The sequence below is a fragment of the Acipenser ruthenus genome, chromosome 5 (genome assembly GCF_902713425.1).
Source record: "Acipenser ruthenus chromosome 5, fAciRut3.2 maternal haplotype, whole genome shotgun sequence".
Taxonomy (NCBI): Eukaryota; Metazoa; Chordata; class Actinopteri; order Acipenseriformes; family Acipenseridae; genus Acipenser; species Acipenser ruthenus.
The window spans coordinates 78,125,426-78,143,147 of NC_081193.1; the positions used below are offsets into that span (position 1 = coordinate 78,125,426).

Below are 17,722 nucleotides of genomic sequence, written 5' to 3' on the forward strand. Positions count from 1 at the left end.
CGTTTGAATTGATTGCTTCTTTAAATATTTAGACTGGAAGGCAACGGGGGCTCAAGTTTTTTGATCAAAAATCTTTTTTTCTCCAAATCGTTATTAGAATACACACACACACACACACACACACACACACACACACACACACACACACATATATATATATATATATATATCTCCTGTAAATCTTAAATCTGGTCTATGCTACAGTTAAAAAAAAAAAAAAAAAAAAAAACATAAGAGGCTAACCGGATTCAGACTGCACCTTTTGTGATATACACACCTTAATGTAATCAATTATTTTCACATCTTTGTGCCATGTTATCTTATTCATGGCCTATTCATCGGAACTGCTCTACTAGTCTAGGCTCCACTAATCGATTTCACAAAGGGTTCTATTCATTCGAGATTAATGTGAGTTTTTAATGGATTGGTACCGTCATTGTATAAGTGTCTTTTAAAGTGATGGATGAATAATACGGCTCTCCCAGTCTTGACATACCTGAACATCAAAATGCCTTAGCAGTCCGAAACTGGCTGTCTCTGTTTTAACCCGACTCTTAACCCGAACGTTCTTTCTGTCATAAAATGAAACACTTTTCTGCTGTTTTCCGACAGGTTGAGTGGATGGAATTTAAATACAAAGTGGCGGAATAACTATTCTGTATTTAAATGAGAAACCTATATGTTAATGATTCAAATGACAGTTTTTTTTTGTATTTTTTTTAATATTTTTTTTTTTTTTATTTAGTCGTTGCCAATTAGTTTTTATTATTTTCTCCCCAATTTGAAATGCCCAATTATTTTTAGGCTCAGCTCATCACTACCACCCCTGCGCTGACTCGGGAAGGGCGAAGATGAACACACGCTGTCCTCCGAAGCGTGTGCCGTCAACCGCCCGCTTCTTTACACTCTGCAGACTCACTGTGCAGCCGCCTCAGCTCTGGGCAGCTTACAGGCAAGCACGCAGGCGCCCGGCCAGACTACAGGGGTCGCTGGTGCGCGGTGAGCCGAGGACACCCTGGCCGACCTAACCCTCCCTCCCCCCGGACGACGCTCAGCCAATTGAGCGCCGCCCCCTGGGAGCTCCCGTCCACGGTCGGCTGTGGAATAGCCTGGACTCGAACCGGCGACGTTATAGAGAGCATCCTGCACTCTAGCGAGTGACAAATGACAGTTTTTAAGTCATTTCAGGAGTTCAATCAATGGACAGGTGGGATTGAAAGGTAGTAAAAGTGAAGAAAAACAAAACATGCGTGTGTTTCAGAAGATATAGAGAAAGAGAAGATGCATTTAATACAACACAATAATAAAGCAAGTACATCAGGTCAAAAAGAGAAAAAAAAGTAAACTTACAGAGCTCCTATTTTAGCGTAGCCCTGAATATCAAAGCTTTTCCGACCGTCATGGCTTTTGTGGTGGTATTGTAAGTTTTTGACTGTTTTTTTGTGTTCCGAGCAAAAATCAAAAATGCCCAGGAAGGATGAGAACAGTCGCAAAACTCTAATTCTGACAGTATGAGGAATGTAATGCAAATGAAGTGGGTACCTAATTAACATAGCTCCCTTGCAAAAATCAAAAGGGTTGATGTGGTCAGATTGAGTATTTTCGGTCTAAAGTGGCTCTGCCTAATGGAGATGGGAACCTATTTCAAACAGACTCTGTCCAAAAAAAGGGTCTGATGTGGGTGCTAGAGATTGCTGCGATTTTAGAGGATAAAAGAGATAATGATTTGAGTATCCCAAGAAATTATAAATTTCCATTGGGGTATATAAACTTACGTTTGGAGAAAGTCTGGTGAAGAACACAAAAAAAAGAACACCATACCTACTGTCAAGCATGGAGGTGGTAATATCCTTCTGTTTTTTCTCTAATGGTACAGGAAATGTAGTTCCAATATATGGTAAAATGGATTCCATAGCATACCCAAAGATATTGGCCAATCATCTGAAACCCTCCACTACAAAATGTCATTTAAAGTGCAACTGGACGTTCCAGCACGACAACAATCCAAAGCACACATCAAATTCTCATAAATACAGCATTATTGCTTGTAAAAACAATATATACTGTAAGGAAATAACCCAGTTCATAGTCTAAACTATATTGCATTGAATTAATACAATTGCAGTTAGACTGGTATTGAAAAAGATACAAAACGTGCTGACAAAACTAGCAAGAAACAACCTAGGTGCAGAAAGGAGCAGTTGTTTAACCCTAAAACAAAGCTGGTTCTTTAATTTGTAAAACGTTTATTTGAAATTCTATATTGTAATCCGACACAGGGTCTGAAATAACAATCTCAGTACAGAATTGCTTCACTGTTGCTCAGCACAATTGAACAAGGCCTAATATGAACAGTGTGTTTTGCTTTACCAATATAAAAGTTGGATATCATCAATATTGTAAATAACATCATTTTCCACAGTAGTGCCATTAACCAGTAGTTAATTTTTTGCTAGTGACAAAACAATCAGCTGAATGTGATGTGGTTAAGTTAGTTATTGTTAGTTTTAGTAAATATTGTTCAATTTGATGTTACATGTTGTACAATTAACACCAAACAATAATACATACAAAAAATGGAACAGAACATCTTGTTCTAAACTGACAAAACAGAAGATGTCTTTTATGACAGTTTTACAGATTAGTTTTCAATTGACTTGAACAATACAGGAAACAGTAACATTATTCTTTACAAGTGTGTAAAAAAATGAAAAGCTCCATGTTAACTAGCCCCAGAGATCAAGCACTAGCCATTGAGATGAACCATATGAATAAAATAAGTGTTTTTTAAAATAATAATATAAATATTTTCAGGAAAGCTTGCAAGAAATCAAAATAGCAGAGCTTAAATTAGGGTAAATTGACTGGACAAAGTTTTTCAGCTCATGCCTTCATCAGTGTTGAAACACAGATTAGCCTAAACAAAACATTTGTCAACTAAGAATATCATTTTTGACTTAGAGTTAAAAGACTCCATCTCTTATTGCCAAACTCCTGCTCCACCCAGTTGAAATTTGACTTAATTTAAAAAAGTCTGGCTCCTAATGCCCTGCCAATAAAACAAGCCAAGCTGTTTTCTATTCATAAGCAGCTCACCTGGTCCAATAACCTGCCAGACAGTAGCAGTCACAGATATGGTCTGCTTGGCAACCTCTAACCTAGCTGAAATGTATATAAAAGGGTTTTTATAAGAGGAGGCTGGAATGACAGTGTGTTAATGTCATATTTGATTTTTTTATATAGAGCATTTTTGATACAGACAGTTTTTCTTTAATTAAACTTCCCGCTGAACAACAAAAATACTCCTACTCTTCTTTCAGTTGTTTTTTATTTTTTTGTTTGACGAGACATGTGAAAGCCTTGAGCTTACATCCAACTGTAGACTGTGGGTTGAGCTTTGTGTTTTTACAGTTTGGACTGACACAAGCCAAACACCCTGATGTGAAGCTGGCCCACCCCTCGCCCAGTCTAAACTTAAACAGACCAGCAGGCAGCTGAGAGGAAGATGAGGTCTGGATTCACTATGGCTACGTACATACACACTGCAGTTGGCTCAACAACCATATTAGAGATAGAGAGAGCAGGAGCAAGAGAGAGTTAGAGAGAGAAGGAAAAGTTGTACTAAGCTTTCTCCCCAGTGCAAGGGGTGTACCAGAACTGACAAAAGTTTTAAAAGCCAGAAATAAATCCTGTATAATTCTAGTTTGTAGACTTTCGTGTGTTTATATTATTATACAGTTGCTTGTTTTTCCATTTAAACAAAACAATTAAATAGAATAGGTCAAACATTGCAAAGCTGTCCCATTGTAACAAATGTGGGGAATAGGAAAACAGTGTTAAGCAATGTGTACAACAGTACAACATACATGTTCAATACTGACATACTGCATACTGTGTAAATATATAAATGTATGTGTTGTTTTTAATGGTTCTTGCATGCATACAGTATATTGTATAGCTCTGTGTGCATGGCCCTTTACCTGTGCGACATGTAATAGTTTTCCACATAGGGGGTTAAGAAAAGTTTAAATGTAACTGATTGGAGCTGGTCTACCTCACAGTCCAGAAGCAAGAGTCTTCCCCACCGCATAAAGGCTCAGCCTTTTTCATGGGTAGTTCATTGCATTGTGTTGTCTTACCAGCAGTGGTCAGAATTATTCTTAGTAAGACCTAATCATGACACAACTGGTTGCATTATTCAAACCCAGCTTGTAAGTTAAGTTTCAGTTTAAGTTGACTGTCTAGTTTTACAGTGCTGACCACTGCTGGAATAGCTAACAGAGGAGTGGAGGAGAGGGAGACAGAAGGAGAGTGGAGAGGGCAGATGTGAGGTTTCAAATTTAGACGCCTATGAGAAAATGATAAGTTGGCTGGACACATTAGCCAATCAGACTGAACAGCTGTACATATGGGTTTACGGTAACTGGTATCAGTGGATCACTGCTATAGGTAAGATGACGTTTCTACATTGCAAAATACATCCAAGCAAGTGCTATTATAAATTGCAATTGGAAACATAAATATGATCGTAGTGTTCCCAGTTTTCAATGGAAACATTAGTAAGCTGAATACTTGCCTGTGCACCTCAGTCACACTCTCGGTTGATCTTGGTCTTTAAAGGTGCTATACAAATCTAAGGTTGTTTTTTGAGGACCTAGTATTTGACTGGCCATACACTGAGATCTATAGATGCCTGTATCTTTTCAACTGAAGGGATGCCATAATAATTTCCTGAGGAGTCCCTAGCAGAACCACATTGCCAAACAAAAGTACCACAGCCCAAAATAAAATGTAAGGATCATGGTAGGATCAAGCAAGACATGCAATTCCATACATGCAAGAAATATGCAAGGATGACACACACCAGTAAGGAAGGATGTTAGGGATGCATGGACCAGTACATTATCATTAGTGTTGCACATATTCGTTTTTATCTTTAAAAAACATTTCCGAGAATTCTTCGGAGTTTATTTTACATTTATTAAAATAGGGATAAAATCGGTTAAAAAAAAAAAGAAAAAAAAAACTTTCTGTAAAAATCGGGGTAAAAAATCTCAGTATACACACGTTACACGTGGTTTCTGATTAAATTTAACGTCCCTGGCACGATCTGTGCAAGTCGAAGCCACATTTTCCTAAGTTAGCTGGTACTTTGGGCAATCGCTGTGCTGACAGAAATGGTATCTACAGAAGGTATGAATATGACATCAGCACAAAACAAGCCAGGTTTATTCGCCTTGAAATCATACAAAAAAAAGTACAAGCCATCGGGAGACGCGTCAAAAATCACACTGGACATTTCCATCAGTGCGTTCCATAAGTTTACCAACTAAAGCATCACCTTTTTCTGTCAAATATTTACGATTAAGATTGTCGGCGTTAGGCAGTGTTTTAGCTGATGGACAGTACTGTCGCACAAAGTCACCAATACACACCTCTCTGCAGTAAACAGTGGCTGTCCAACAAAGCACTAAACCCATAACAGTCATCAAGCTAGTAGTTACTACGCCCAGCAATTGCCACAATAATCAGACTTTGATTGATTATCAGGTGATAATGTGTTTGTGAAGTGACAGAGAACCACGTAACGTTATTTGATCTTCTGACGTCAAAACGTCTGCTGTATCCTAGGATTAGGAATGCCAACTGTTTGGTTTTGGACCGGACATCCGGTTATAAGTGTACCGTGTACTGTCAGGACCACTGACCGGACAGCAGAAGTCCGGTTCTTGCGAATCTTGCTTACTGCTGTTCATTGCCGTTTGGATGTTACCATTGTCGCTGAAGAATAAACCAGAAACGTGGAACACTTATCATATATAACCCAAAGTTGTTTATTTTATTTTTCATACTTTTCAGCCATTTAAAAAACAATCTCAGCTTTATTGTTTTGACTTTATTTTTTTTTTTTTTTTTATATCAGAATTAGGCTTATATGTTGTCTTTTCAAGTCAACCAATAACATTTTCCAAAATGTTCTTCCTGTAATGTATCTGAAGCTTGTGCAGGTCTTATCTCTGGTGGTAAAGAACTTCAAAAGTTGGATTCTGCTTAAAATGTGTCAAAGTCCAGCTGCACATCCTCATTTACACTTTATTTAGCTTTCCTTGCCTTGGTAACCCACACAACACAACACATTAAGATACTACAGTCAGTGGGTAGTACAGTTAGTTTAGTGATGTGCAGAGTTATATTCTGCAGGTATATCAGCAGGGCAGTTCTCCAAGGTAAACCTGCAGTCTTCTTAGCACTGTGCTCCCCCCTCTTGTCTGTTTTAAACAAGCAGTTTTGGGAATCCTGGGGGATTCCTTCTTCGTTGAACCCTTCTGCCAAAACACTCAGACAGTGAAAAACCCAGCTAGAGTTTCCAAACAGCCTGCATGCCTGGGGCCAATTAGGAAGGTGCAGAGAGAAGGGAATGAACACAGTGTACTGTAGGTACAACAGCTCCCATTAAACTGAAAGTGAAAGTTAGGTAATCTGATTGTCTTTTCAGGTTTCACAGGTTTTATAACAGCCTATCTATCTATCTATCTATCTATCTATCTATCTATCTATCTATCTATCTATCTATCTATCTGTCTATCTATCCCACCTTCTGCTGCTTTATAAATTTCTCAGTCTTTTTTTACACAATTTTTTTACACTAGATTTCTGTAACCCACATGCTGTATGTGCAGTGAAGAGATCAACAAAAGGAAAAGAATGAGGAAGTGTTTAACCTGCCAAGTGTTTAACCTGTAGTATTTTGTATTTAATCATATCCTGATGTAACTATCACTATTTAATCATATCCTGATGTAACTATCACTATTATCTGCTGTATTATTGAATTGTGTTTTGTCACACTTGTACTTTGCTTGAACAAAAGTTATTGTATTTCTTGCTCTTATTGTATTACGTGTATTGTAACACTTGAAATGTATTTGCTTACGATTGTAAGTCGCCCTGGATAAGGGCGTCTGCTAAGAAATAAATAATAATAAATAAATAATAAAACCATGTTAGTACTAAATGGAGAAGCACGAGAGAGAGAAATTGAGAATAACTTGCAAATAAGGAATAGAGGAAATAGAGTTGGGTAGCACCCGTTTTTGTAAATCCATTTTGTCGTAGAAGTATATCTGCATCTGAGTCTGTTCTACCATCAGGACATATTTGCAGATTTGATTTAAATTGTTTATTTAAAAGAGCTGGTATGTGTTCTTGGGTCAACAACCTGAATTCACTAGTCAGTGTTTTTTTTATTTCTAATCATTAACTTTTTTTCCCATTAGAGGAGAAATCAATGTTTTTCACACAGAGTTGGAGCTGGGAGAAGAGCATGTAATTCAGATGGCATTAGAACCTTGTCACTCAGCAAGAGGTTAACTAATCTCTTCATCCTGACAGCAGCATGCAGTAAACAGCAGCCGCACATTAGTTCAGCGGCATATGTGAAAAATTGTGCACATTTTGATACTAGTACCAAACTTTGTAGAGTGTTGTGCATGGTCCAATTGATTAATTTGTGATTTCGGTGTGCTGTAGGCGACACGAGTTGCCAGGGCGAAATACGCTCCATCTGACTGTGGGTAACATTTGTCCCCAGACTTGAATTTCCTGCATGATGGGAGCAAAACAACCAATCAAAAGCCAGTTTTCACTCAAAAGGAATTAAGTGAGATTAGTAGAATGCAATATGTTTGATCGAGCGGTCCAGAAAATTCAGTTTCTGACCAAATTTCGGGCACTTTTTGGCAATTTTGAGCAGTGTTAACCAAACGGGTACTTGAAATGGAGGGTAGTAATTAGTTTTACTGGAGAAGGCACAAACAGGGGAGCAATATTAATCAAGAATTCCTCATCTACAAAGTGTGTAAACCCACAGCCACCATGTTATACCAATGCCCCTCCAGTGTCAGTTAAGCCTACAGATGTACCAGTGGCAGCTGTGAATACAAAGATGAAGTGCAAACAAGAAACCATGGAGAAGGCCTTAAAGGATGACCACAAGTGGCTTGAGAGTTTGAGAAAGATAGCAGAGAATGGAAGAGAGAGAAATGAGTCAGGTCAAGGAGAAGCAGTGAGATTACGCAATCAAGAAAAAAACCCAGTGGAGAGACATGTACATGAACCCCACAAAAAGAAACAGACGATTTCCTGGTCAGCATACCATGGAAAGCATCAGAAGGGAGAGGTCAAGCCCAGATGTGTGGGAGCTCTTTTACCTAGCTGTTTCCAGATTCTGCTCACTCTCTGCGAATGATTTGCCATGGAATCAACACTGTTGTAAAGAAAGCTGTGCAACATTTCAACCCAGGGCAAATTCCAGTTATTGCTTGTGACCAGCCACTCTATGCAATATCAAAGAAAATACAATGAACCTGGCCATACAACGTTGGTGAGGACCAAATGTTAGTCATGTTAGGTGGGCTACATATAGAGATGGCTTCCCTGAAGGCCCTGGCAAGGACGTGGCTTGATGGAAGTGGTTAGACAGATGTTATGGTCCTTGCTGAAGTGACAGTAGTTGGAAAGGCAGATTCATTCTTACAGGCTTCACATGTTACACGCACCAGATATGCGCATCTGGTTACAGCAGCAAGTCTGAACCAGCTTCAGCAGATTGCTTACAACAAGTACGTTGAATCTTCTGCTAATGAAGAGGCAATGTCGTTGTCTGCATGGTGCAGCCAAGGAACCACAGAGAGGTCAGTTTTCACATTAATCTGAACGAAGCAGTGGGATGATTATAACACGCCTTGACGGTGATGTGTGAATGTCTACTAATATGACTATCAGTAATAGTAATTTATAATATTGTAATGCAGTAACTGCAGTATCTCTGACCGTTTTTTTTTAAATGATTCAGATAGTATATACATGTACATGTTTAACACCTTGCTCGTTTGGTTGTTAGTAGCTTATTGATCCCAGAATCTCATCAAGAAGCTTCTTGAAGGATCCCAGGGTGTCAGCTTCAACAACATTACTGGGGAGTTGGTTCCAGACTCTCACAATTCTCTGTGTAAAAAATGTGCCTTCTATTTTCTGTTCTGAATGCCCCTTTATCTAATTTCCATTTGTGACCCCTGGTCCTTGTTTCTTTTTTCAGGTCGAAAAAGTCCCTTGGGTCAACATTGTCAATATCTTTTAGAATTTTGAATGCTTGAATTAGATCGCCACATAGTCTTCTTTGTTCAAGACTGAATAGATTCAATTATTTTAGCCTGTCTGCATATGACATGCCAGAATAATTCTGGTTGCTCTTCTTTGCACTCTTTCTAGAGCAGCAATATCCTTTTTGTAGCGAGGTGACCAGAACTGAACACAATATTCACATTACTTCCCTTGATTTAAATTCAACACTTTTCACTATATATCTAAGCATTTTGTTGGCTTTTTTTATAGCTTCTTGGTATGTTACAGAACTCATGCTCCAGTTTTGTGCACATCCCAAGCACAGAATGGGTTAAAGTTGTGTTATGTATCACTAGTGCAGTATAATAGCTACTATAAAAGTCAGCCACGCTCTTTGAAATACCACTATGTGAAAATACTGGTCTATGACTATATGTGAGTTTGCATATTTGCTATTGCAGAATTGTGTTCAAGGCATGTTCTCCTATATCTAGAAGTTTCATTGAATAGTGCTATTGAAATAACAATGATAATAAAGCAGTGCTGGTGAAGTCAGTAAAAAAAAAAAAAAAAACTAACTAACAAAAAAATAAAAAAATAAAAAAAAGCTGTTACAATTGTAAAATGAGTAAGAAACCATTTAAGACTACTTACAAGACCCTACATTAAAGGTTGTTTATTTCTGGTTTGGTTACTTTATTGGGTGTAAACCTTTACTTTATTGGGTGAGAACCTTTCTGAAAATATTGCGCTAATGACGATTTGGAGAATTTAGCCCATATAACATAATGAAAATATTTTTCTCTTACAAAAAAAGTCATGCAATTGTGGCTACATCTTAATTGTGTGTCACGGATTAAACTGCGCCTTTCTTCAGATGTGTGTTTAATCATTTTGGAACAATATAAATGCCACATTTAGAGTTCAGAGACGTTTGTGTGTTGTCACCTTTGAGGAATTAAATCCAATCCTTGGGGAATCTTAAGAAAACATTTTGGAAATATATATATATATATATATATATATATATAAACTGCGAGTTATTGAAAGCAACCCATTTTATAGATCCACCATGCTAACTGCTTGCCACAGACAGATACACAGATACATTCTAGCCTCAAGGGGGCAGACAATCTGGAAAAACATTGTGATTATTTTAGTGGACTCCAGCAGGCTTAAAAACCCACCCCTAAAAAAAAGATTAAAAAAAAAAGAAAAAAGAATGAAAGAATAGGTGCTTGAAAGTTATATAAATTGATATTGATATTAAAGTTATCGCAGTAGTTAGCTTCTGACTGGTTAGATCTGGTGCGAGTGGTGACTGATTGGGGAAGCTGATGGCTGCAGAGGATTGTGACATCTGAAAAGATTCATTACACTTGCACAATAAACCAAATACTGAATGGGGCTGTACTGCATCAACCAATGCAGTGCAGCCCTTCCTGATGAAGTGGCAATGTCCTGTAATTACATTGTCGTTACACTTTGATATCACTGACATTACATTGCTGGTATGCATATAATGCATTTGTAAAACCAAAGAATGCAAAATGATTCAACTTTCAGTCTTGTTTTAAATGAACGCTTCCTGTAAACAAACCATTTTCATTTAAAACTGAACCCAAAGAATTTACCAAAACTGTCGAAATAATCCATCATGACTGCAAATACAGGATTCATATTTGCCATGTGTGGATTTCAAAAAGTAAATATGAAATTATTTGAAAAAAACAAAATGCAAATGATCATGAAGGAACAGTTGTCTGAGCTTTTTACAAGTTTTTTTACAATTCTTGAAAAGGACAAATTGTGACAAGGTACTTTCTCAGCTGCAATGTTTTAATTAATGCACACAAAGACTGTAAGCCACTCCAGGCAACAGGAATAGAAAAGTGCTGGCACCACATTCTGATGGACAACAGCCTATTTGAGGGTCTATTATACCAACAAAGACCTAGAGAATGCTGTTAGCAATGATGGATGTGATGAGAGTGGATATTTAGTCATTTTGGAGAGTGCAATGTAAAAGGTTAAGATTAATATTAACACATGTCTGAAACTGCCAAATCGGGTCACAAATGGAATAGAACTGCTTCTTCTGACCCTCAAGCAAGTGATGAATAACAGCAAACAAACTCAATACAATTTCCTCCAAAGAAGAACAAAATATTTGATTTTATGTGACCTGAGCAACATCTGAGTTAGGCTTATTGGAGAAACATCCCAATACAATGTCTAAAGAACTTGTGCTCAGGTTCACAGGCTTGCCCTTCTTCCAATTACTTGGCACACATCCAGTTTCCCTTTCACTTCACTTCAGAAACCTTTTTGCAACAGTGAAAAGGATTTTGGAAAATCATTTTTTAAGGTTAAAACACAAGCTGCAAAAATATAGCATACTTTATTTTGAGAGAGTATTACTTAAGTGCTTACAGTTAGTTATAGCATATTGTATTAAAAAAGCAGGTCAATATAATATATAAAAAAGTATATTACTCGTTGTGTACATTCTATTGTAAAAAAGTCATACGGTGATAGGATAATTATGTCCCCATATAAGGTACTAATAGTTGCTATATACTGCATGCTAATACACTAACATTTTTAATATATTTCCCTTAGTTCCTTTAATGTGCTTCATCAGTTGAGGTTAAAACAACTCTGCTTAAAGCTCTAATGAAAACATAAAGCACCAAAATGAACATGAATAGCACCAAAATACCTCTTCCTTTAGTTAAATAATAGATCAATTAGTTAGTGACAATATTTAGTTCATGAGCTTTCTACATAATCAATGCCGACATTATTTCTAGAAAAAAAACACTGTAAGCTGTATAATAGTATGGTAAGAGACATGCCCACATCGTACTCAGTAAGTAACATGCTTTTCTTTCTCTCTGTATCTGCGTGTTTTTTGGCCCAGCATATGAAACATACAAATCAGATACCTTAAAACCAGACGTCTTGAGGAGTTATTGCTTCTTTTCTCCTGAACCCCCCACCACCTCTGTCTGAATTCAGCCCTGTAAACGCAGGCAGTGACTCCCAGGTCTGTGAAAACTATAGTATACTGGTCAGCAGAGACAGGCAGACAGTTTATTTCCACAAATTAGACAGTGTCCCCAGTACTGGATTCCATTGGACAGTCCTGCAGTAATCCGGAGCTGTGTATTCTGCGTGCTCCTCTCTGTGCAGTGCCCAACTGCTGAGTGCTTCAGTCTCCCAGCACAGCTCTCTCTGTCGTCTGATGACATCAGCAAGTCAGCAAGAAGTGCTGGCAGTAGATATTTATGGCACACAGTGAGCAAGCAAGAGAGAGAGAGGGAGAGAGTCAGAGACCAGGGTTGAAACTTTCCAGGGCACACAGATTCCTGAGATTTGTAGTCAACTTAAGCCCACCCTGTATATATATATATATATATATATATATATATATATATATATATATATATATATATATATATATACACACACACACACTATATAGAAATACCAGGGCTGCTGAAGCTGTTATTTTGGGTGCCTTTTAATTTCTCCAGCTTGCAACAGGCATGGCATGGCGCTTATAAGCCAGAATCAATTGATGTATATAAAAAGAACTACAGATATGTCACAGATAATATAGCTCCTTTACAAGCACCATAACAATCAACAGAACAAAAATACATTTTTTCTGATTCCTAACCTGGATCCCAAACCATCAGTTCTATTGATCACAGTCGTTTGTTTTGTTATTGTGTACATTTTGTTTCGGAGCTGCAATAAGGATAGCAGCACCATAATTCATATGCAATCTTTGGGTATGTGTGAGTTTGGTCATTCTATTATTTTCATGGACCACCAATCAACAAAGTCAACATGAACACAGTTCAAAGGGAAAGCTCAACATTTCCATTGAAGATAATTTTTTTTTTTAAATAAAAAAAAGACGACAGGGATTTTCAAAGCTTTTTACTCCAGGGTCCGCAATAAGTCTCTTGTCCATTTTTTAATTTTTTTGCAGTTTTCCATAAACTCAATTTCAGAGACGAAACAGGACAAACAGTAAATCTGTTACTTGTCTAGTTCAGTACATTGTGCAATTATCAATTAGCTAAAATCAATAGTCCATGAATAAAGTGGGGTTCCAGTTTCATGAATTGATGTTTTGTTCCTTGGAATTCAACAATACAGTGCACATTTATCAGTCATTGTTATTGTTAAGTGAAGTAACAGTACCAGTTTTTCTTGTTTCTGTAAGACCCAACTTACATTAACTAGTGAAATAGGTAGATTCCAAGAGACACAAACAGGTTTGCTTTTTAAAACAAACCCTTGCACATGTATTAACTCCCCCTAGTGGCTGATGTGAAAAATGCTGCGACCTGTTCATAAACTTGGTTTGCTGGTCTTCAGTTGGTCACGCTGTTCAGGAGACCTGGTGCTGGTTGAGGAGCTGGTTTAGCAAAAAAAATAAAAAAATTAAAATTAAAAAATTAAAAAACCCTTTACTTTAAAGTTCTGAAATCAACTGTTTGTTCTGTACAATTTTAAAATGTATCTATTTTGTATACCTGCTGGGCACCCAATAATAAGAAACCAGTAAATACTTGTTTCGTGCTCTTGTTTGAATTTTCAGCAGGGTTACATCACAAAATATGTATTTGTCGTGTTTCAAATGTCAATAAAAACTTTCCCCCTGACATCCTAGCCATTTCTATAATTTTTACTTTTTTTATTAGCATAACCGAACAATGCGTAACAGCATCATAATGAGACTTACTGTTACTGTCTCCTCTAAAAAATAACTTCACTTCCTGTGTATCAGGTTGTAGGACACCTGCTGGTGCTCATAGGAAACTATGTGGGGTCCTATCCTGTAACAAAAGTGAAGATAAACATTGGATTCAAAAGGATCAAAGTTAAAACATTGGAGGGTGTAGGAGATATGAAGTAACAATCCCGTGTACAAAAATATACTACAGCGTTACTTACTTTAATTAAAAGACACTGTTAGGCAGTGCACTGAATAGTACTGCATACTGCACGTATTGTGTTACCAATTAGCTTCCAAAATAGTTATTTTATTTAAAGAAATTCCTTACATAAACTACCTAATCTTATACCTAGTAATAATATAAAACGTAGACGGTCACTGCAATTTCTTCTTTGTTTGCTGCAACTGGTGCAAAAGCAGAAAGCTAAACTGCCATCTGCTTACACACTCCCCTGGATCCCAAAACGTTTACCTGGAGACCAATCCGAGTACTCAGTACATCTTGCCCATTCAACGGTCTGTCCCTGGGCCAATCAGGGAGCGCGGTGCTACTTCGGGATAGAGCGTCGCAGGTTCACTTGGCAACTACTGGAAACACGGGTTTGGAGAGGGAAAGTTAGAGAAAGAACCCCCCAGAGCAACAGCGCATCGAAAACAGGCATCTGTGGAACACAAAATAAAGTTACACATATATCCATTTAAAATAAGGACATGGTTAAGCAAACTATTCAGATTTTTGCGCGAATCAAACCTACAAAGAAAATTGCTGGGGTGAGTAGGCTATGTGCAGTGTAGTATCAACAAAGCGAGAACAGTACAATGTTGTTGATGTCAAGCACAAACACAGGCGGCTAACCCGCAGCGCTCCTTTAGTTTTAGGTCCAACGCTGGTACGGATGTGTGTGCATCGGTAAATACTACTTTTATCAAACAGAGATTATCTACAGTTGTTTCATAACGTCGTGACTCGTTGTTAAATTACCGGTAGCTCAATTCTCCCCAGCAGTAGTCGGCGGCAGTCAAATCGTTTAACAGGCCCTCACTAGATTTTGTTACAGCTAAACTCTGGATTAATGTTAATGTGTTAACCCGGCCACACTATAAACGGCGATAAAACTGTAGATCGCTGTGGTGTGTTGTTACATTGCAGTTTAATTAAATTTTAAATTTGCATTAGTTTTACTGTCACCTGACTGAGTGAAATTACTTTTGATTACTGCAAACTCTGAATTGGTGACCTAGAAGTTAGGCTACATATTCCATTGCCACTACACTGGCACCTTGTTTGTAATGACTACAGTGCAAATCTGTATCATTTATTGAGATCTAACAATCTATCTATTATATGAAGTTGTGTGTCTCTTATTAGCTTGATGAACATTATTACTGTGGTCCAAATTATACAGCACGGAGAATACTGAAGTTTGGTTCATATTTTTATGTTAAATCAGGATAGACATATTTTCTGAATGCACGCTATATATGATGCATCCTGGCACCTTTGCTGTAGGTTTGAAGTACAACAAAAAGGGGGTTTAAGGACCAGGTAGCAAACTTTCCATCTATAATGTTGTCATTAAAATATGTACTTATTCCAGATTTAAATATAAAATACAATCAATCAACCACTATGGCAGCAAATGTTTGCGTATATAAAATCTACACACTCTGTATATAAACTCAATGTAGCAATTATGGTAATTTTCTGGCATGTGTGTTTTGTGGATGTTTAATAAATGTGAAAATGTCTTGCTTACAAACATTAATGTTTTACAGAATTGTCCAAGTGTCCTGTAGGGAAAGCCTACTGCGTTGGTTATGAATGTTGTTACAGCTTTTGTACTATGCTGTCATGACCCTTTTGTCTAGCAGCTAGTTGTCTTCGTGTTCACACGCTTCTGTAGCCCTGGTTTTACTTTTGTTGTCAGGTGTTCTCAGTGGACGATGAGGAGCATGGCAGCACTAACTTGGAGTTCCTCATCCCTCACGACTTAGCGGACGGCTTTGTCAATAACAAGAAAGAGACCTACAGATTCAAGTGAGTATCTGGCCAGTGTTCCGTAGACCCAATTTGGGCTCTCTGCAGTATTACAAACGTAATCTATTATGAATTTTATGCTCCTAAAGTGCTGACCAATGAGTGTTGAGTATCTCATTCCTGGCTTTGACAGGTTTCAGAAGGTCTTTGATCAAGGAGCCAAACAGGAGGATGTCTTTGAAAATATTGCAAAGCCAGTGGCTGACAGGTATGTTTTCCTTGTTGGGTTTTTAGAAGCTGCTGTAGTCAGCTGCTGTTTGTGTTAAAATGCACTGGCTAGTTACATTTTAAATGTTGTGAGCAAGCAAGTAAATGACAGCAAGTGAATAGTACAGTACTAAAAATAAATAAAGAATGAAAAAGTTATCACCTCGGGGCATTTTGGTCCTAATTTTGGGATATATGTCAATTACTGGTTTACTGTACATAAGGTGAAATGTTGTTTAATGGTTTGTAATCGAATTGCCTGATGCCGTAACAACAATATATAATAAACGATGTTAACAGGCAACACAGCGGCATATATTGCTCTGTTTAAATCCACGGTTGGTTCCCAAATAATAAACAGTCCCTTATTCACCCACACGTAACACAAACACAAGTCCAAAAACACTCACGATTAACAGCACAGGTTTCTCCTTTTGGTTCAATGTTGTTCAATGTTTAACCATTCACAAAGGAACAGATCACCTCACTACGTCCCCTTAATATACCGTCAACCATGATCCCTTGGTTAATGAGCGCACCCGCTCCTCCAATACGCAGATGCCACATCCGTTAACCTTCTGGGATTTAGTGTACCGTAGCTCAGTCCCCTTTCTAGATGGCCAACTTCCGTCTAACCTTGGAAATTAGCTGTCGGGCAGTCCAGTCCAGAGTACTCTGTTCCCTTTACTCAGCACCCTCACAGGTCGGGAAGGAGATCTAACACCAAGAATCATTCGATCTCTGTCGCAATACCCCATGCAGATTTTAAATAGGTGCTGCCCTCTTTTTGGTCTGCTTTCCTATTGAATCTATGGTAACTATCCAGCACATTAACTGGAGCAACAATTAAGAAACAGAACACTAAAATAATTTCTTCTCAGTAACTTTCGTGAAAGAACAAGATGAAAGGCGAAGTATATTAAGATCCCCATGAAGTACATTAAGATCCCCACAGTTTTTAGTCACAACTCATTGCCTCAGTTACAGATGGGGTAGAAATTAAAATTGCACGCCCCTAGTGGTCATTTCTAAAAAAAAACACCTAAAAAAAAACTCATTTCAGAAATTCAGCTTTATAAGTGTGGTATGATCAAAGCAAAAACAGCAAGAGGATATTGCACATGTAAAAAAGCAATATTCTGAAATGGTATCCTAGCTCTGGCATGGCTTTTCAAACTGGCACCCTGACATCTATCTTTCTTATGAAAAAGCGAAGCAAAAACATGCAATTTTTGTGCTTAATTTAGCAAAGCTCTTGAAAAATGCATTACTCATTGATTTTCCATGAAATATACAAGGCCCCACCCTTTTGGATAATACCAAGCCTGTTATTAACCCAGTGAGAGGTTGCCAGGAAGAAGCTCTATGTACTTCCAGAGTAAAACGAGCGCACATTTATATTAAAGCGGACTTCAAAGCCTGAGTCTCTCCGTCAGATCCCGAAGTGCCGTGCATTTGATCTCTGTGATGTGGACTGTGCTTGTTTGTAGATATGAGGGATCGTTGTTTGCCGTACACGTGAACTGTAACTTTGCATTTCTCCTGCTACTGTGATGTGACCGCAGACTAACATATTTATGATGTGCTAACCCTGGGGA

At 37.8% G+C, this 17,722-nt stretch overlaps 2 protein-coding genes across 5 annotated transcripts in view; one reads left to right on the plus strand and one right to left on the minus strand.

Moving 5' to 3' along the window:
- LOC117402611 (disheveled-associated activator of morphogenesis 2-like) overlaps window positions 1-14,308 on the minus strand; it is a 119,841-nt gene extending 105,533 nt beyond the window's left edge. For 2 of the 3 annotated variants that reach the window (XM_034003941.3, XM_034003940.3), the window contains exons 1-4: window positions 14,098-14,284; window positions 13,886-13,979; window positions 13,375-13,558; window positions 12,072-12,397 (exon numbers count right to left, since the gene is read on the minus strand). The gene's annotated coding sequence lies outside the window, so the exon portion shown is untranslated. Of the gene's footprint in view, window positions 1-12,071; window positions 12,398-13,374; window positions 13,559-13,885; window positions 13,980-14,097 lie in introns of all 3 variants that reach the window. The other variant, XM_059024559.1, reaches the window with a different exon arrangement.
- A 143-nt stretch (window positions 14,309-14,451) lies between these two features.
- LOC117403331 (kinesin-like protein KIF6) overlaps window positions 14,452-17,722 on the plus strand; it is a 132,704-nt gene continuing 129,433 nt past the window's right edge. For both annotated transcript variants that reach the window (XM_034005399.3, XM_034005401.3), the window contains exons 1-3: window positions 14,452-14,650; window positions 15,808-15,917; window positions 16,051-16,125. In XM_034005399.3, coding sequence (XP_033861290.2) covers window positions 14,591-14,650; window positions 15,808-15,917; window positions 16,051-16,125 — 245 coding nt within the window. In that variant the 5' untranslated portion in view covers window positions 14,452-14,590. The remainder of the gene's footprint in view (window positions 14,651-15,807; window positions 15,918-16,050; window positions 16,126-17,722) is intronic.